Consider the following 21,549-nt stretch of genomic DNA (forward strand, 5'->3'; position numbering starts at 1 on the left):
TTTAGTATTTTTTAAATTTATTTAACTTTTTTGGTATGAATAATTGATTAGGATTTATGAAGAGACAAATAATTTTGTTAAATGTATTTTTGTTTTTGTTTTTTAAATTATTTAAATTTTAAAATTATAAAATTAAATAATTTAATTAATCTAAAAGAGTAATTTTTGTTTAACATATACAAAAAAAAAGTATTTAAGTCTTTTTATAAAATTAAACAAGTAAATATTTTTTTTTTATTTAATTAAAAGAGTGTTTTAGTAAAAGTGATGATATAAAATATATTTTAAAAAAAAATAAATGCTGACATGAAAAATAAATTTTATATAATTTATTTATTTATTTTTTTACCAAAATTATGAGACTCGAACCCGTAACCTCTTAATTGAGTATGGGGAGACTATGCCATTTGAGCTATTACTCATTGGCAAAATTTGAAAAGATAGGAGACTCGAACCCGCAACCTCTTAATTGAGTATGGGGAGTCTATGCCATTTGAGCTATTACTCATTGACTAAAATTTGGAAAGATAGAAGACTCGAACCCGCAGCCTCTTAATTGAGTATGGGAAGTCTATGCCATTTGAGCTATTACTCATTGACAAATTTTATATAATTTATTGTTATTTATCTATATTTTAAACGTATCGATACTATAAATTTATCATGGTATCATAATAAACACCGTAAAATAAAGATGAAATTAGGCAGCAATACCTAACATCACACAACCAACGCTTATGACAAATCCAATTTATTACAACAGTCCCAACATATATCCTTTTATGGTTCACAGATCCAACACATTCTGTCCCAACATCATGATGATGATCATCCCTGTCCTTGGATTATTCTCAATCCTAAAGCACGACCCCCATCTTACAATCCCCACCACCATCAACCCCTGCAACCTCAATCTCACCCCCACAATAAGTCTACAACCCCCATCCTGATTAGTGATGCTTCGTTTTCGAATTTGGATTCGACCGTGACATTGTCACTGGGAAGAAAATGATCTGACTCCTTCGCCTGACAACTCGAGTTAAACATGCACGAAGGAGTTCATCGGAGTAAGAATATTAGACGATGTATCATTTTTAACACATCCCAAAACTCAATAAAAGATAATTGCATTCATTATTCGTGTTAAATAATTATATACCAGATTTAGAATCGAAAAAAATTAATTTTAATAGTGTTATTTTAATTTTAATTTAGTTCTTAGAGTTTAATTTTAGTTTGTTATTTTATTTTATTAGATTTAAATTTAAATTTGAATATTCTAATTTTAAAGAGATATAATTTTAAATTTTAAATATATGAGAAAAAATACTTGAGACGTAATTTAAAAATGATTATTACAATTATTTTATTAATTTTTTTATAGATAATGACGGATTAAAGTATGAATTATGGTTGATATCTAGTTGCACTGCTTGTATTTGTATTTGTCTAAATTTTATCACACCAATACATACAAATTTATTATCATACTGAACGAAACATATTAGTATTTCTTTGTTTATCTATCTATCTATTTATCAAACTTCTGTGTACAGTGGTACACTTTTTATTTTTTTTAAACATGAAATAATATTCTTACTCAGGGAATTTTTGGACATTAAAGGTTTTTTTGAATCATTGTGGTTCTGGTATGAATCTGAGGTTTTGTTTAATTGTTCATAGGGTCTTAACAAGAGAATTCTTATCAATACTAATAATAAAGAAGACGGCACTAAAAAAGTCGCATTCTACAAAAAAATCAAAGAAAAAATGAAGTATTATTATTAATATTATTATTATTATTATTATTATTATTATTATTATAACACTCAGATTTTTAAAAATTAAATAATTAGTTATTTATGAGTTATTATATTATATTAAAATTTAATTTTTAAAAAAATTATTTTTTAATAAAAATAATTAAATAAAATTTTATAATTATTAAAATTTAATTTAATTATAATTTATTCAATTAATTTAAATTATTTATTAAAAATTATTTTGATAAACAAAATTTAAATTAATTATTATTATCATTATTACTATTACAATTATATTACCATTATTATTAATACCATACTATTATTATTAATATTATCCTTATTTCCATTCATTTGGTGGTTTACCAGTTTCCTTAAGGAAACAAAAAGAAGTTAAGAAAAGCCAACACATGGCTTATGCATGCATGTATGTATATATATAAAACCAATGATATTCCTTCCATGACACCTAACCCTTTTATTTTGAAAACTTTAATATTAATCCATTCTTTCTTTCCATCACCAAAGCGATTTAAGAAAGAAAGAAAGAAAGAGAACCCGAGAGAGAGAAAAGAACATAATTCTATGGATGCTATGAATTTCCGGCTTAGATTTTTTAAGATTTGTAACTTCAATAAAAAATTTAATTCGATAAAAGTGTTTGTATCATCTTTTTTTATATATTAACATTATTTTTGTCCGATAAAAGTTGATGGTGACGTAACTCTTCTTCCCCTTGAATTCAGCCAATTGAAATTCTAGAAGACACGGACAATTTACGACACTTTTTTTTTCAGCAGCTCGGTCAGAAAGTTTCTCTGAAACTTTCGTTGATTTTGATTTCATACAAAGATAGAGGGTTTGTTTTTAAAATAAAATATTTTAATTTAAAAATACTTAAAAAACTTATTGAATAATTACAAATAATTTACGAGAATCTAGTATTACTAATTGATGTGAATTTGTTGAATTGTGGTTGTGAATAATGTTTAATTGGTATTGTTTGTTAAACTGATGAGATACGGATTGAATTTGGATTGAGGCTGTGAATTTTGCTGGAATTTCTAGTCATGTTAATTTCTTAGTTTGATTGATGATTTGAGTTTCGTTTGATAATAGTAAGTATTGCAATAATTTGGGAATTATTGAGAGAATGAAGGAGCCCGTAAAGGTGGTAAATTCGAATGTTAAGGGAGGTCCTGTCCAAATTTTTATAAAGATATACAAAGGGTTATTTTGATTTGAAAATCTAATTTATAAGCTTATTTTGAGAAATGTTTCTATGATGAGAAAAGAATATATATGTTTATATATTTACACATATTGAGAAAACGGTTTTATATTGAAAGGTTTGATTTATATTTTTAAAGTAAGGAATGACCTGGATTTAAAACTGTTGGAAAGAGTTTGAGAAAGCGTTGGTTGATTTATTGGTAATAAATGGGGAGTTAAAAATAATTTGATATTGAAACTAGTTAGCTTTCAGATTTATAAATGCTTTGATAATGGATATAATTTGTTGGATTTATCAATGATTTTTGAGAATTAAAAATGATTTGGTATGGATCCTGGAAGGGTGGCATAGTCTAAATTTTAGAGGAAATACTACCGAATTTTTATAAAACTAAGACTTTATTTAAAGTGTTATTTAAAAACAAATCTGATTTAAGAATATTGTTTGATTTCGATTTATTACAAAAAGAGTTTTGTTTTCAATCGATTTATTAAGAAAAGTATAATGTTTTAAACTCAATCTTTTGAAAAGGGATTTTACTTTAAGTTTTGTTTTGATTTTGGTTTGATAAGAAAGAAAAGAAGAAGAACGAAAAGTAAAGGAAAGAGAGATAATTAAAGAAATCTCTGCCATAAGAGAGCAAAGAACAAAGATTAAAGAAATATATGAATTAACGGGAATTTTGCCACAGGAGAGCAGAGAACAAAGATTAAAGAAATATATGAATTAACGGAATGTCTGCCACAGGAGAGCAGATGCGACTTTGTTTGGGCCTTAGTGCCAAATGTAAAGTGGGGACGCCCACACACTGAGAACTGTTTTTCAGATGTACGCTTATTGATTTGGAAAGTCACACTGTATGCAGCTTAGCCGTACGACTTATAAGCACACTATATGCATCTGGAAAGCCATATCTGGGACTTGTGCCCGGGGTAATGTCGGGAGCGGATAGGCAACCGACACATGGGCTCATGACTTGCGTTAGGGATAGACATGCATCATGTTGGTTACACATTTGCATTTGATTGTGCTTGCTTGTCTTATTTCTTTGTGATTGTGCTGTTTGTCTTGTTGTGATTTGCTTGTATATTGAATTGAATCTCTTACTTGTACTATTTATTTGTAAATGTATTAAAGTGATTACTTGACATTTAACTGAGGATTAACTATGTGGCTGAGAGACGGATAATGTGACTAGTTTTATATTTAAAATTTATTTTGAGTTTAGAGATTTTAAGAAGAGGTAATTGGTTAGCTAAAGTAGAACCAAGAGTATTTTCAAAGGGTTTGATAAAAATATAGTTTTATTGAGTAAAGTTAATTATTTGCACTTTATTTCATTATTTTTATGGCATTTCCATTCCCTACTGAGAACGTGTGGTTTGTTCTCACTCCAAAATCTTCCACCCTTTCAGTGACACAGGTTCGAGAATTCAGTTTGAAGCTGCGAACAGTTATTAATTTTATTTGAGTTAAGTTATGTGTTGAGTTGCTTTCATAGAATTTCCTCCTCTTTGTTATTAAGATTTTATTTTTATACAGAGGGCTAGAGATTGTATTTGAATTTCTTTTAATTTCTTTTGTGCAATATTTATTATTATTAATAATTATGTAATTATTATTATTATTTGAAGATATTTGATATGTGATGTTAATTACTAAAAAATATTTTCTGGTATTTTCTTAAAAATTGAAACGCGAAACTGAACTAAAGACTCAATATTAAAAAAGTAAATACAAAAAATAGGTTAGTAACGCCTCACTTTTGGTACGATCATCATGACGTGCTAAAAGTTAAGGTGTTACAATTATTATAAGATGTTTAGTCATTTTTGTATCATTTTTTTATGTCTTCATTCTTGTATCATTTATAATAAGTATATATGTATTTGTTGGGTTCAAAACATATTTGAATGTAGTAATTTGTTAATTAAATAAATTAAGGTTTTAGATTTGTAATTTTTTAAAAATTTTTTATGTCATTTACTAATAATTTTTGGGCAATTTCTAAATAAATGATGTGTTTATTATGAGTGAAGTGAATTGATTTTGTAATATTCAACTAATATATAAAAGATTTAGCTATTTTTGTATCATTTGTAATAAATTAATATGTTTTTTGAATATAAAATATATTTAAATATATTTTATTAGTTGAGTGAGTACGTGACTTTTCAAAAAAAATTTGTATCATTCACTGGAATTTTTAATATCATTCATAAAAAACATTTGTACCATTCATAAAAAATTGTGTCATTCTCAATTAAATAATAGAATTTTATTATTATTAAACTAATTTATAATATTTAACTAACAAGAAAAAGGTGGTGATAATGATAGTAGTAGTAATGGTGGTGGTGATAATAAACAAAAATTAAATAAAAAAAAGAAAGAGGAAAAAAAGATAATAGAAGTAATAACGATCACAACAACAAAAAAAAATAATATAACAACAACACACTTACACACATATAAAAAAAATGCATAATAACTTAATTATACTTGATTAAAAAATTATTTAGTTATCTACTTTTTTTTTATAAATTAAAGTATTGAATCTTTCAAACATCAAACTAACTCATGCTTACTATTTTAAAAACTATTTTAAATAACTATATTTGTAGCTGCTTTGCGTTATAATAGGTATCACTTCAACTCTTCATAATTTTAATATTTTATACAATTGTATATATTACTGTAACATAGTTGCAAATTTGCAAATGTGATTGATTGCAAATTTGCAACTACAAATTTATATAAATATCTTAATCATATCTCATACATTTATTTGTTCTAAATAATTAAATTTTCTGTTACTAAACCTATATATTCAATAAAGAGAAATACTGAACACTCAATAGAATTTATTATTTTTATTAATATTTTTAATTATTAATTTAATTTTTTTAATTTAAAAAAAATCCACTTTTCTCTTTTACGAGATACTAAAATGATACTCCTTTTCTTTTTATTTTATAAATGTACATTCGCCTCCTTTCTAACTTTTAAAAAACCTCATCTTTAATTCATTTTAAATTTTTTGTGTTAACTAATATTAATTTTATCAATTTTTTAAGAAAAAATAAATTATTTTTTTAAAATATACCCATTAACACAATTTTTATTTTTTATCATTAAATTTTACTTACTAAAATATCCTTTAATAAATTATTCTTTTATTGATTAAATTGTATTTTTACCAAAATATTTTCAAAAAAATTAATAATTAAATTATTTTTTTCTAAGATACCTATCCTTTAATAATTTTTTAATTATTAAATTGTGATTTTACTAAAATTTTTGTGAACAATTATTTTTATATTTACTATTAATTTTTTTATATCAATATATATTATTTTAACATTAAATAAAAAAATCTTACCACTATTAATATGTATAACAATTAATATATATTGATATTGAAAAATAATCTTACTAAAATTTTTTATTTAATGTTAAAATAATATATATAGATATAAAAATATTAATAGTAAAATATAAAAAAATTATTAACGAAAATTTTGAAAAAATTATAATATAATAATTAAAAAATTATTGAAAGGTATTTTAGAAAAAAATAATATAATTATTAAATTTTTTTAAAAATATAATTTAATCAATAAAAAAATAATTTATTAAAGAATATTTTGATAAGCAAAATTTAATGATAAAAAATAAAATTTTTGTTAATGAATTTTTTTTAAAAAATAATAAAGTTAACATTAGTTAACACAAAAAATTTAAAATTGATTAAAGAGAAAGTTTTTTAAAAGTTAGAAAGGAGAGAATGCACATTTATAAAATAGAAAGAAGGTAAGTGTCATTGTAGCATCTCGCACAAAAAAAAAGTAAAATTTTCTCTTTAATTTAATAATATATTTTTAACTTATAATTTTAATTATTAATAACTAACTACTAATTAAAAATAATAAATTATGTTGACTTTTAACATTCCTCTTTAATAAATAAGAAACTGCGTGAATCATAGTCTATGATATGATACTACAACTTTCATTAATTAGAGAGTTTAATATCATTTTATAATTGGCAACAAAATATTGGTTTAAATGTTAAATTTTGTTTTCACATTAAATCAACTACTAAACTTGCATTTCTGTCATTATTAATACCTTATCCTTTAAAATTTTTAAATTTAGATCTTCTAAATTTTTTTTTTAAATTGAAAAGATAAAAAAATATATAAAAAAATATTATTAAAAAATAAAAAATTACACTTTATTCGTTTAAATAAAAAATAAAATTTAGAGAATCTAAATTCATATTACAAACACCAATATTTGTTGCCCACTATGAAGGGTGTTAGACCCTTTAATAAGTGAAGGACACGTTAGAAATCACATCTATATATAGTGATTGGTTCTTAACTCCTTAGCATTCGTTATCAATTGTCCAGTACCATACATATAAAAAACACCACCATATCTTTTTAAGCTTCAGTTTCAGTGATGACTTCGAATCAACATGTCCCTTCTAACTCAAAGCGACGCTCTGCAAATTTTGCTCCTAGCATTTGGCACGATTTTTTCTTGAAATATGCTGATTCTGAATCCTCGGTATCTTATTTAAATATGAGTATTGTTATACGTATAATAGTAATAATTTTAGGCGAACAAATATTTTAATAATCAAATCCAATCAAATCACTTGTATATATATATAAGTACTACACTTTTTCTTTTTTTTTTTCTTTGTGTATGGCTGTCTTCCCTTTTTTTGTTTTTTTTTCTCTTCTTTTTTTTATTTTTTTTCTCTTCTTTTTCTTCTTTTACATTGTTTCTGTCATTATCATCATCGTTATGGTCTTCTTCTCCCTTATTTTTCTATTTTATCTTTCTCTTTCTCAATAAAAAAAAAACATAACAAAAAAAATCAAAATAAATAAAGCATAACTAAAATAAAAATATAATATTTTTTAAAAAAAATTATAAATAATAATACAAAAAAATTTGTATTTTTTTTCCTCTTTTTTTTTTTTTAATTTTTTAATCTATGTATTTATAATTCTGTGTTCAACGAACTTCATAAATTACTGTGTTTAATTAGTTTCATAAAATTTTATGTTTTTTTAATATTTTGTCTATGTAGTTATTTTGCGTTAATTTTCACAAATTGATGTGTCTAGTTTTATAATTTTTTATTTTTTTCTTTTTTGATAATATACATATAAATTTTTGAAAAAACACAATTTTATAAACAATAATATAGAACTTCTGCGTTTTTCACTTTTTTCTCTTTTTTTCTTTTTCTGTTTTTCTTTTTTTATTTATAAAAATATATTAAAAAAAGGAGAAACTAATAAAAATTCGAAATAAAGAAAGAGTTGGAGAAAAAGTAAAAAATAAGAAGGAAAAAAAATAATAAAAAGGGAAAAATACGCAGAAGATAAAGAAGCCAAAACAAGGAAATAAATGTAGCAACAGCAATGGAAGAAGAATAAAAAGTAGTGTGTGATTCCTGTGCGTTTTATATGAGTAGTATTGTTGGGTTAATATGTAATAGATTAATTTAATTGGACTTTGGTTATTGTACATATAAGTTTACCATACATATATTATCGTGGTATCTTTTTTAATTATTACGTATATTCAAAATACAAATTAAACAGTACATATATATTTGAAATTTGAGGCAAATAACATGTTAAATTTGAAATAAAAGAAAAATTTTGAGTAAATAGAAAATGAGCATTGAATAGATTGGATTAGTCAATCAATCAATCAATCAATTAAATATTTGTCATCACACTAAATAATAAAATCTTTTTTCGAACTCAACAGAAACTAATTAAGTCCATAAGAGCAAAAGGATATAATTTTGTTAAATTTGCTAATTTTTTTTTAAGTTTTTATAGAGCCATAGTATTAAAATAGCCTACTCTGCATTTTATAAACATTTCTATAATTATATATAGGCAATTAATAAATTCGATTCATTTTAATATTGACTTTTATATTTTTAAAATTAGTTTTTTTTTTTTTAATTATCAAACAAATAAAAGCTCTTCTTTACTTATTATTAAAATGGCACAACTTTCAATCTTTTATATTATTTATTTAATAACAACAAAAATAATATAACCTTGTTGAAGTTAACTCATTACTGAAAAGCAAATTTCATTTAAACGAAGACAATAGAAAATTTGTTAAATTTATATATCAGTAATTAAAAGAAATAACTTTATAAGCATGTACGGTATCGATAAAACTATTATCATATTATATATGAGTTTATGGCATTTATCAAGTAATACTACTTTTTTCTATTTCTTGATTTAAAATATGATTTCTAAATTTTGGTCTCTCCTTTATGCAATTTTCGGTTCTGCTTCTCAGCAGACCCGTTTTCTTTTAAGGTGAAAATTCAGGTACAGTCAACTTTACGTGAAGTTGATAGCTGAGAGCCATAAGATAAAAATTTAGTTAAATCAATCAAATCATTTAACATCTCCCAACTATCAACTTCACATGAAGTCGACTTCACCTGAGTTTCCATCTTTCTTTAAACAAGGGGCTTTTAGGCTAATTTTAAATATTGAAAACTTTTAAGTTTATTTATCAACCAAATTAAAAAATTATATACATAGTTGAAACTTGAAACATAAAAACATTATTTGTACCAGTTTAATTTATATCAAGTTTTATTTAAGAATTAAATTGAATGGACAAATTCCTCAACAAAACGTTATATAATAATTTAGATAAGTTGATCATATATAAAAGACACATGACATATTTGCTGATCTTTTTACTCTTTTGAATTAAATATTAAACTGAAAAATTTTGCAGGAAGTCAACGAAACCATGAAACAAGAAGTTCAAATGCATAAAGAGAAAGTGAAGATGAACTTGTCTTTTAATGACAATAATATCTTTAAGAAACTAAGCTTAATTGATTCAATTCAACGTTTAAGTATATCTTATCATTTTGAAGATGAAATTGACAGCATATTAGTGCAAATTCACAATGATTTTACCAACAAACATCTTGCTATAGAAGAACGTGACCTTCACTTTATCGCATTACTTTTTCGTTTGTTTCGACAAAAAGGATATAACATTTCATCAGGTATATATGTAGAACTAATTTTTGTTATCTTTTATATATACAATTACAATATAAAAAATACCAATTATTATTAATTATGGATTCACACTAGTAATTAGTATAAATATGAATTATACAGATATTTTCAACAAATTCAAGAATAAAAAAGGAGAATTCGATGAAATAATTGTTGGTCAAGATGTTGAAGGAATGTGGAACTTGTATGAGGCTGCACAATTAAGGGTTCATGGAGAAGATATGTTAGAAGAAGCACATGAATTCACATACAATAAACTTAAGTCTTTCACCAATCAATTGAGCCCATCTCTTGCTGATCAAATCAATCAAAGCTTAGTACAACCTTTTCACAAGGCAATTCCAAGAATGATGGCAAAGTCATATATGTCTTTTTACGAAGAAGGTTCTATGCATGATGAAGTTCTTCTAAAATTTGCAAAACTAGATTTCAATATGTTACAGAAATGGTATCAGAAAGAAGTTGGTAATGCCACCAAGTAAGTATTTTAAATCTAGCTAAGCACTTCTTATTAGAATATTTTTTTTCTTTTAATAATGCTACTGGAGAGACAAAAAAAAAAGTTAGAACTTATCTCATTTAACATTCATTAATTATCGCAACAAATAATAAATATTAAATATGACAAGTTATGCCTGTTTTTGACTAATTTTCTTTGGTTACCAAATATTTTCGTTTTTTTTTTTTAAAGAAAAGTTCCTATAATCAACAAGATATAACTTTTGTTACGATTACAGGTGGTGGAAAAAGTTAGAATTGGCGACAAAGGTCTCTTATGCAAGAGAGAGGATAGCTGAGTTATATTTCTGGCCATTTTCTATGAACTCTGAGCCTAAATATACTACTTTTAGAGGGGTGGTGGCCAAAGTGATTCAATGGGTAACTCTATTAGATGATACTTATGATGCCTATGGAACAATTGAAGAACTTGAGCTCCTTACACAGGCGATCCAAAGGTTTGATTTTACTAAAACAAGAATTGACCAATCTTATATTATGCTACATATCTCAATTAAAAAGGATCTATATATGATCAATGAGTTTATTATATTTATTTTGGTCATTATCTTAATAATTTAATTCCATGATCATGTTTCTTTCTTAATTAGTTTTTAACCCTTTTGTGTTTCAGATGGGATATTAGTCACATTGCATCTCTTCCAGAGTGTTTTAAGGCGATTTTTAATTCAATTGTGGAACTTGTTGATGAAATAATAGAGTTAAGTGATGGGAGTGGAGAATCAGACTTGGTGTTGCAATGTCTCAAACAGGCCGTAGGCTTTATTCCTTACTTTTTTAATTTTAAATTAGTTATTATAATCATTAATCATTATTTTAATGAATGAATTAATTCATTAATTAATTTATCTGCAGTTGTCTCATTATGTACAAGGTTACATTGATGAAGCAAGATGGTGCCATGAGGGCTATATTCCAACATATGATGAGTATAAGGAGGTTATCGGAGCTGCTACTACATCATATCAAGTGCTTATAATAATGTTTATTGCTTTGGGAGAATTTGCAACCAAAGAAACTCTTCATTGGATTTCTAATAATATTCCACTCATCCTACAAGTTTCATCACTTGTTACGAGACTTACAAATGATTTGGCTTCATATAAGGTATAATATTAGAGATATAATTATTTATATATATTTTTTTATTAATTTAATTTTTTTTTTAAATTTATTAATATGGTATCAAAACTTTTATAAAAAAAAAAAATTAGAGTTTAATTTTTATTATCCTAAAAAAAACATAAGACAAATAAAAAGAATAAAGGTAAATTTATGCAAAAAATTTAAGTAAAATCTAAAAAAAAACTTTATTTAAAAGGATGTATTAGAGAAGTAGTTTTATGACATATATAGATATTAATATATAATTTTGATAGACAACATATCAAAGGAAAGTAGCTTCTCATAAAATTATTTATTTTAAACATTCTTAGATAAAATAATTGAATTATTATATATTTAAAATATTTTTTTAATGTAAGAGCTTCTTTTATCATATCATGAAATAACTTTTCATAAATGGTTAGATTGCTAATAGGGTTTAATTTTAGTCGGGTATGAATAATCACTAATTTATTTGAAATATTGATAATTTTATAAGGGTGTAAATTAAGAAGCAAGCAACTAGGGAATACTAGTTGTAATAAAAAAAAACCTTAATAATTATTTGACTTTTTTATTTATTAACTTTCACATAATAGTATAATAATATAATTAAGTTGATGTTGAAAATTTAAATTCATTTATCTTTATATAAAATTGTTAGTTAAAAACTATTAGATATTTTGACATATTTTATTAAATTATTATTTAATAATTTTTAATTAATAATTTTAAATAAAGACAATTGTATGTGAATTTTTACCTTTAATTGATAGATATAAATTAAATCCATTTGCTAAGATATTACTATTTTATGTTTAGGTGTTAATTAATGTGAAATCTTTTCTAAATCATGGGCGTATACTATCTTAATTATTTCCCTAAATAATTGAATCAATATTAATTTAAGAAAGTCATTATTAATTTTACACATACTCACATACACATATATATAAACTTTTAGTGGATTATTTTAAAAAATTTAATTTTGACACACTGTCAGAATAAAATTATTTTACATATGCATCTAATCACATGACGTCACATTAATAAAAATAATTATTTTTTAAGCGTGAATAGTTATTCAAAAAAATGATTGTAATTACACAACTGTATAAAATATTTTACATTGTTAGTGCATCAAAATTAAACTCTTATTTTAATATTTTTGATAATGATATGTATAATTCAACTTTTAATTTGGATTTGATATATTATTTGTAGTTTGAGCAGCAAAGAGAACATGCTGCTTCGGCCGTAGAATGTTGCATGAAGCAATATGGCTTTTCAGAAGAGGAGGCCCATGAATTCATCAAAAAGGATATCAATAATTACTGGAAGGATATGAATGAAGAGTATCTCAAGTTAATTGAATATATCCCAAGGCCAATCCTTGATTGCATTGTTAACATGGCACGCATATGTGAGTTTCTATATGCAAATTTTGGGGATAAAATTACAGATTGTGCACTCTTCAAAGACCACATTGTGGCACTGCTTTTGGATCCCGTGGTCGTGTAGCAGTTTTATGATCCTAATAAGCTTTTGAGTGTTTGGCCTTAATTAATCTTTAATTATATGCATGTATGGTGTTCTCGTCCTGTTGTTATTGTTTGTTTGTATTGTCTTGTAAAGATACCAAGTTCTTTGTCAACGGTTAGTTTTTTTACGAAGTTAAATTCCAAAATGATTTTTGTCGTGCACACTAAATAATTTTCAAAATCCCAGTTACATCAATAATAATTATGTGTTTGAGATTGTTAAAAATGTGTATTACTTTAGTTTCATATTCGTTTTTCGTTAATAACTTACTGGTGTAATTTGATGACATGGATCTTTTAGTTACATATGTCACATTATGATTTGGTCAGATGTAATAAGAATTTAATTTTAATGTATTGTTAGTGTAAAATTATTTTGTACATGTATTTAATTACATAAGGTTATATTAATAAAAATAACTACCTTTTATTTAAATTACGTCAATAATCATTTAAAAAATAGTTATAATTGCACGACTGTATAGAACGTTTTATATTGCTATATTCTATGAAAATTAAACTCATGTAATAATGTGATAAATTTATGAGCAACACATGATAACTTGATTGATAATATTATGTTTTACAATATTATTTGCCCATATATGCCGGTTGGTGCCACACATGTGGTAATATAATTTGTCCACATGTCTGTATATTAGGCTGCATTTGTTTATAGAGACAGGACACTGAAATAGAGATACAGAGACACAAAATCGTGTTTGATAGAGGAGACATGGATAGAGTCAATGTGTCCAAAGACATTGGATTAGTGTATTTTGTATCGATCCTGACAGGAAGGATATAGAGACACTTAGAGATACAGGGACACAAAATCGTGTTTGATAGAGGAGATATGGATAGAGTCAATGTGTCCAAAGACATTGGATTAGTGTATTTTGTATCGATCCTGACAGGAAGGATACAGAGACACTAACAAGAGATACAACTTATTTTTCATTTTTTCTTTCATTATTCTTGTTAATTTTTATTATTATATTTTTCATCTCAAATTTTTTGAATAAAAAAATAGAAAAAAATAAATTTTATAATTTGTTCTAGTTTATCACCAATTAGAATACAAAAGCACGAAATTTTGTGTCTTTTGTCTTTCAATATCCTTTTCTCAGAAACAAATACAGTCTTAGGTGCACTAAATTGGTCACTGACTTTGTATTAATTAACTCATTTAGTTACCGAATTAAATGTCGTGAGCCTAATCAATTCCTATGCCAGTTTTTTTTTCTTATTTTATTTTATAAATTGAAAATTTTCAATATCTTGAACATATTAATTTCTTTTCTATTTTTTTACAATGTTACTTAAATACAAGTATTTTTATTTTTTTTTAATTTTTTTATTTTAATCTTCTATTTTTTTCTAATAATTTAATTAATATTAATAAATTTTGTTATATATAATTATGTATGTTATTTTAATAAAAAAATTACATGATTAATTTAAAAACATGTATCTTCTAATGATAATGTCCCACAAAAACATTTATAGAAATTAGAACCTAAAAAGGAAAAGAAAGGCTAACAGCAATACCAACCTATCCTCACCAACTATCACAAACCTTTAATAACTACATGTACTCTTAACAGTAATTAGCAGTTAAATGAATTTTTTCATATAAGATAAGTTGTTTGAAAATTGAGTTTAAATAATATAAGAATAAATAAATGATTCAATAAGTATATTGACCATTATACAACATGTCTAACTGATGAGCTCTTGGATTTGATTTGTTTTTAGTTTGAGCAACAAAGGGTTCATGTTGCTTCCGCAGTTGAATGTTGCATGAAGCAATATGACATTTCACAAGAAGAGGTCTGCAAACTCATTCATGAGGAAATTGAACACTTTTGGAAGGATATAAACGAAGTATGCCTCATGACAAAGAATATTCCAAATCTTGTGCATGCTTGATTCTATTCTTAATTTGGCATGCATAATTGAGTTTACATATGCAAATTTTGATGATAAATACACACATGGAGAATTATTGAAAGATTACGTGGTTGTCCTTACTTGTATTCTAGCTGTATATGTAAAAGTTGATTGCAACGTGTTGTTAATCCTATATTAATTATGCATCATTACTTTTTCGTTTAGTGGTATTACTTTTAGGGTAACTATTTTTGTTATGCATAGTTTTAGAAACTATGATTATGATGACTAAAATAGTTATAAAACGTTGACAATACTAAACAATATAACTAAAATTAAGATCATATTTTTTCACTATTTGATAATACTTGTTAATTTTAAAAAATAAAAAACGAAGAATTTGATCAAATTAAAAAGTATTGTCAATTATATATATATATATATATATATAACTTTTACATAGAATAGAATAGTGTCTAAAATCCACTCATAAATTCTGATTAATTTAAATTGGGCTCCACCCACTCATGAGAGCAAACACTAGTACTTCTTTGTGCTGTTGTTAGAAAATAGTGAAAATAGAATAACTTTTTTTTGTTGTTGATTAGTAAAAATATTCTCAATTCCAATTTTTTATGTTTTGTGTTATTGGGCCGATTCCAAACACTATTTATTCTTATCAACTAAGAGGAAAAAGCCTCACTAATTCTAAAATGTCCATTTGATGTAGAATTGATACTTGGTGAGTTGCTATCACTTACATTAATTAAATTACTCTTCACCAAATAGTGTTCACAACTTTTCAAAGAGTCAATTTTTTCAAAGATGTATGTTATGCCATTAGTCACCATATCATCATATTATATTGTATGGTTTCTTTCAGATTGCAACCTAAAGTTGGATAAGTTATGGAGATTCGCAGAACATTCTTTTAGAAGAGCTAATAAAGTTGAAAGTTGGAGGCAACCAAACAATGACTATGACAAAGACGCAACGAAAGCCCCACAGGCTTCTTTATCCGCTTAGCATTAGCTGGTCGGCCCAAAGCCCAAAACCGCTAAATGTCTAAACAATAAAAAAATAAAAATAGTTTCATGACCAAAAAAAATAAAATAAAAATAAAAACAATGTATATTTAGTTGACTGAAAATATTAAAAACTAAATGTAGGATTATCGTGGCATTTTCTTTTTAAATAAATACAAAAATTAACTATTAAATAGATATTCGAAAGATTCAGCCAGTGATAAAATTTTTTTTTAAAAGATGTTAATGACAAAATGACTAAACGTTAACTATTTTGATTAACAGAAAATTCTAAAATGACTAACAAAAAAGATGACATGACACCAAATTATTATATCCCCTCCATATCCTTCTTTTGTTCACCATCATTACCTTCCACACACTGACACACTCACAATCACCACTAATCCAATGCTCAAATCATCTCTCTCTTTCTCTCTCCCAACATTTACATAATACATGTAACACCCTACCATACAAAGTCTTATGCTTAAGTCATAATTCAGAGATGGCAAGGTATTACGACCTCTAAAACAAAAATTTAGTACGTATAGTAGTATGAATAATTGATTATAACTAGGAGCCTTTGTAGAAAAAGGGGGTAAACAAAAACCGTAACTCGAACGGGCAACACTCCGATCGACAACGTAACGAACCGGGATAAGCTAACGCGAGATCATATATATAAAGAGTGTCAAAAACGGGAATATCAAGACTCAAAACCCGGTTGCGAAGATAACCGGTCCGAGCATAGCAATATATACATATGATAAAATAAGGAAAACCCCAAAGGAAACCCAAAGGGACACAAATACCGAAAACCTAATCTCCAAAATCCCCTCTAGAAGGAGTCATCACAGTTTGTATTATTTAATGGAGATAAAAGTATCTAAACAAGATATATAACCCAAAACAGAGTCCCGAGAACAAAGGATCTTCGCTAATCCAGAAGTCTCCAGCATGCCTCAACGAGAAGCCTCGCGTCCTACATCTGAAAACCACAAAATCCGCATGGGTGAGAACCAGAGGTTCCCAGCACGGTAACAGCTTCCACATATATAATACATAATAATAGAGGAAAGCCAAAGGCAATCCTAGAACTTCCTTCAGATAATATCAAAGCTTATAAACAAGCTAAACCGTAAGTGGCAACTGACTAAAGATTCTTCAGTCTAACTAATACTTCCCTTTCCAATTCCTTCAGACCTCCCAACCACCAGCAGGAGTATAATATAGCAAACACAGTTATATCAGACAAGAGATTTACAAATAGGAACAGATAAGGCATTTAGGCAATTAGCAAGTAATATGCAGTCAAATAGGCAATCTCAAACAATTCATGTAGTATGCTTATGATGCATGCCTGTCCCTAGTGGCTGATGATATCATCTGTCGGTTATAGAGCCAACCCGACAAGTCCTGGTAGCTAGCCATTGGACTGTCCCTCTGTCGTGCATCCCCAACTCGAGTTATACTCATCATAAACTTGATCATAATCATGATCCATATCCATCACCCTCACTGGTGAATATTTATCCATCACCATCACTGGTGAATATTTATGGGGGCGAGCTCATCCGGGCCTTTCACAGTGCCCGGCCACACTTACGACATAGGGTCAAAAGAGCTTCGAGTCTCAACCTGGAGCACATGGTGGCTAGCCATTGCTACTACCCAGGGAAACCCTCATCTCCAATGGTGGAAGTGCCAACATTCACAATTCATTCAACAGCATATATGCATTTATACTTAGCCATAAACATGGCTCCGCCGCCACACGGCATAATCCAGCCATCCGGCTCACGGTTAAATCCATAACCAGCCAATTCATTAACAATTACGGCCATTCGGCCCATGGCATAACAAGCACTTCCACTGCCATCCTCCACATCTCACATAATCATCTTTGATCCTCATGGATCATCCATTTTTCCCTTGCTTCACTCGCAAGTTACCACATTCACTAGCCCTTTTCCTCATGCTAGGCATATCATAATGATTTAAGACATAAGTGGTGAGATTGGAGGCTTAGAAGTATGAAGTTTGGCTTTTAAAACTCAAAAATCAACTTTGGGATGAAAACAGGGCCACGCGTACGCGCACTCCACGCGCACGCGTGGATGATACTTTCTCGAAGAACGGCGCATACGCGCCAAGTGCGCCTACGCGCGAGGGATCATTCTGCTAAAAATTTTCTAAGTTAAAAGCTGCAGAATTCACATATTCAACCCCCAATCTTCCGACGGTCATAACTCTCTCATTTTAAGTCATTTTTCACCCGTTCTTCGAACGGCATGGATATCCCGGATCCAATTTCATTTCTAAACAGAATTGGCACAAATCAAAGATCCGTAGTCCAAGTTATGTCCCGTCAAAGTATGCCCAAAAACTATATTTTCATTCAAAACCACAAAGTGCCATTTTCAAAACAAGCCACTTTCAACTCTTTTCAAAATCAATTAAAACATGCCAATTTCATCCCTTTTCTTTGAAATCAATCAAAGTGTACCAAATTCAACAACAAGCCATCCTCAACTCACGCATTGACATTTTACCAAAATTCTCAAAACCACATCCAACCATTTTAACACTTCTCTATCAAATGGCTAAAGGACAAACACAATATCATGTCATACATCCTTTCTCATCCCAATTTCCAACAATACCATTTCCATTCAACAATCACTATACATAATCAACATCATACTCACCATCAACATGGTACCACCCACCAATTCAACCTTAATCATCCATCAAGCATATATCACAACATGCATTTCTTATATATCACACAATCAAGGCATCAATATTCATAATCACATATATGAACACATCATATATCTCAACCATTCAACAACACTAACAATTCAATGCCTATCTTAGGGCCTCTAGCCTAAGTATTTCCTACCACATTACATATTAGATACGGGAAACCGAAACCATACCTTAGCCGATTTCCCAAGCTCAACCGGAGCACTTCCAAACCACTTTTCCTCAAGCTCTCAAGGTCTCAACACCTCCAAGAACAGATTTTATCACACAAAACCCTCTTCCAAGCTTTCCAAAATCACCAATCAAGCTCCAATATTCACATATACACAACCTAAGCCACAATCATCATACCCATACACAACATCTCAATACCCAAACATCATAGAACAACAAATTATACTAGAATTGAGAATCTTACCACACCCAAGGTCCAAAGAGACAAGATTAACCTTCTTCTTCAAGAGAGTTGGGTCCTATAACATCAAAGAACCCAAAATCTCAACATTTTTACTCATGAAACTCGAAATCAAGGGCTGGAATTTCGAACAGTAAAACGTGGCTTACCTCAAGATTAATTGTATGGGTTTTGTAGAGCTCTCCGCGGTGAACGCGTGGCCGCAAACGGTGCGGCAATCGGAGCTCTAGATCAAAAGTTATGGTGGTTTGAAGATCAACCAAGGGAGAGAACTTGAGAGAGTGTTCTCCCCTCCATGGCCTCCATTTCAGCGTGTTTAGTGTCTCAAATGAGGAGAGAGAGTGCTGAAAACTAGGGTTTTGGTTTAGTTTAGTTGGGCCAAGGGCCCACTTTGGGTCCGGTTGGCCCGGTTTGGCCCGTTCGGTCCAATCTTGGTCCGATTTCTATAAAATTGGTACCGAAATTCTCGTCTCAATTTCCTCTATCATATTAAGCCATAAAAATAACATTTTTGGCTTTCTAGAATAAATTCTCATTTATGGGTTAATTAGCCGTTAATTAACCGGATCTTACATTCTACCCACCTAATTGGGAATTTTGCCCACAAAATTCAAATTCAAATTCAATTACCTGAGAATAAGTGCGGATAATCCGTTCGCATCTCCGACTCAAATTTCCAAGTGTGTTCCTCAACACCGCCTCGACTCCAAGCCACTTTGACTAATGAAACCTCTTTTCCACGCAACCGTTTGATACTAGTATCATCAATTCTGACTGGAGCCACTGGAAGCGTCAAATCTTCTCTTAACTGAACCGATTCGGGTTCTAACACATGGCTAGCATCAGGAGTGTACTTTCGAAGCTGCGACACGTGAAATACGTCGTGCAGGTTTGAAAGATGGGGTGGTAGAGCCACCCGATACGCCACCGGCCCAATCCTCTCCAAGATCTGAAATGGACCAATGTATCGAGGATTCAACTTCTTTGCTTTAATCGCTCTACCTACTCCTGTGGTCGGAGTAACTTTCAGGAAAACATGATCTCCTGCCTCAAATTCTAAGGGCTTCCGCCTTTGATCGGCGTAACTCTTTTGACGACTCTGCGCCGTAAGCATCCTATCTCGGATTTTCTTGACTTGTTCAGTGGTCTCAACTATCATTTCCGGCCCCAACAAGCCTTTCTCTCCAGCTTCATACCAACATAGTGGAGATTGACATTTTCTCCCATACAAAGCCTCATACGGAGCCATTCCGATGCTCGCATGGTAACTATTATTGTATGCAAACTCTACTAACGGCATATACCGATCCCAACTCGCCGGTTGGTCCAAAACACAAGCTCTCAACATATCCTCTAGTGTTTGGATCGTCCTCTCAGATTGACCATCTGTTTGAGGATGGTACGCTGTACTCAAGCTTAATCGAGTTCCAAAAGCTTTCTGAAATGCACCCCAGAATCTCGAAGTGAAACGAGGATCTCTATCAGAGATTATAGTAGCAGGTACACCATGGAGTCTCACAATCTCCTTTATGTATAACCGAGCTAGCTCCTCAAGGGTGTAAGTCATCCGAACGGGTAAAAAGTGAGCTGACTTCGTCAGTCGGTCCACGATCACCCAGATAGCATCAAAACCAGTCCTAGTCCTTGGCAATCCCGACACAAAGTCCATTGCAATACTTTCCCACTTCCATTGCGGAACCTCTAAGGGTTGCAACATCCCAGAAGGTCTTTGATGTTCAATCTTTACCTTTTGACAAGTTAAGCACTTTGAAACATATTCCGCCACATCATTCTTCATACCCGGCCACCAAAACATCGCCTTTAAATCATGGTACATCTTAGTACTTCCCGGGTGAATGGAGAATCCGCTTTTGTGTGCCTCCTTTAAGATATCTTGCCTCAAAGTACCAACATCCAGCACAATGATCCTACCTTTGAATCTCCATAACCCATCTTTTTCTTCCGACACTCTCCACTGTTTTCCTTGTTCGATAGCCGGTAACACCTTCCATAATGCTTCATCATTTTAATGAGCGTTTAAGAGTTCGGACTTAAAGTCACTCGAGATTTTTAATCGGCCCAAACACAACGTTCCAGATACTTCTCGAGCACCAATTTTTAGACTCTCGAATCCCTTGAGCAACTTCTCCTCTTGAAGCATCATCCAAGACGCATATAACG

The 21,549-nt window shown here is 28.7% G+C and overlaps 1 protein-coding gene and 1 long non-coding RNA gene across 2 annotated transcripts; one reads left to right on the forward strand and one right to left on the reverse strand.

Moving 5' to 3' along the window:
• Window positions 1-7,400: 7,400 nt before the first annotated feature.
• Window positions 7,401-13,409, forward strand: LOC112771908 (probable sesquiterpene synthase). The gene is made up of 7 exons (XM_025816754.2): window positions 7,401-7,571; window positions 9,804-10,083; window positions 10,202-10,577; window positions 10,837-11,055; window positions 11,232-11,373; window positions 11,474-11,725; window positions 12,947-13,409. Exons 1-7 carry the CDS (start codon window positions 7,464-7,466, stop codon window positions 13,241-13,243), a joined length of 1,674 nt encoding a protein of 557 aa, XP_025672539.1. The 5' UTR covers window positions 7,401-7,463; the 3' UTR covers window positions 13,244-13,409.
• A 3,433-nt stretch (window positions 13,410-16,842) lies between these two features.
• On the reverse strand, window positions 16,843-19,705 carry LOC140181614 (uncharacterized). The gene is made up of 3 exons (XR_011876588.1): window positions 19,518-19,705; window positions 19,372-19,426; window positions 16,843-17,172 (listed from the first exon to the last, which is right to left on the reverse strand). It is a non-coding gene; the product is annotated as an uncharacterized lncRNA (long non-coding RNA).
• Window positions 19,706-21,549: the final 1,844 nt, after the last annotated feature.

Source organism: Arachis hypogaea, chromosome 18 (genome assembly GCF_003086295.3).
Source record: "Arachis hypogaea cultivar Tifrunner chromosome 18, arahy.Tifrunner.gnm2.J5K5, whole genome shotgun sequence".
NCBI classification, from domain to species: Eukaryota; Viridiplantae; Streptophyta; class Magnoliopsida; order Fabales; family Fabaceae; genus Arachis; species Arachis hypogaea.

Excerpts from the sequence above, each read along its gene's own strand:
- LOC112771908 (XM_025816754.2), top strand. The coding sequence starts at position 7,464 with ATGACTTCGAATCAACATGTCCCTTCTAACTCAAAGCGACGCTCTGCA. Across the intron at positions 10,084-10,201 it reads AGGATATAACATTTCATCAG|ATATTTTCAACAAATTCAAG; the intron begins GTATATATGTAG and ends TGAATTATACAG. Across the intron at positions 11,374-11,473 it reads TGCAATGTCTCAAACAGGCC|TTGTCTCATTATGTACAAGG; the intron begins GTAGGCTTTATT and ends ATTTATCTGCAG.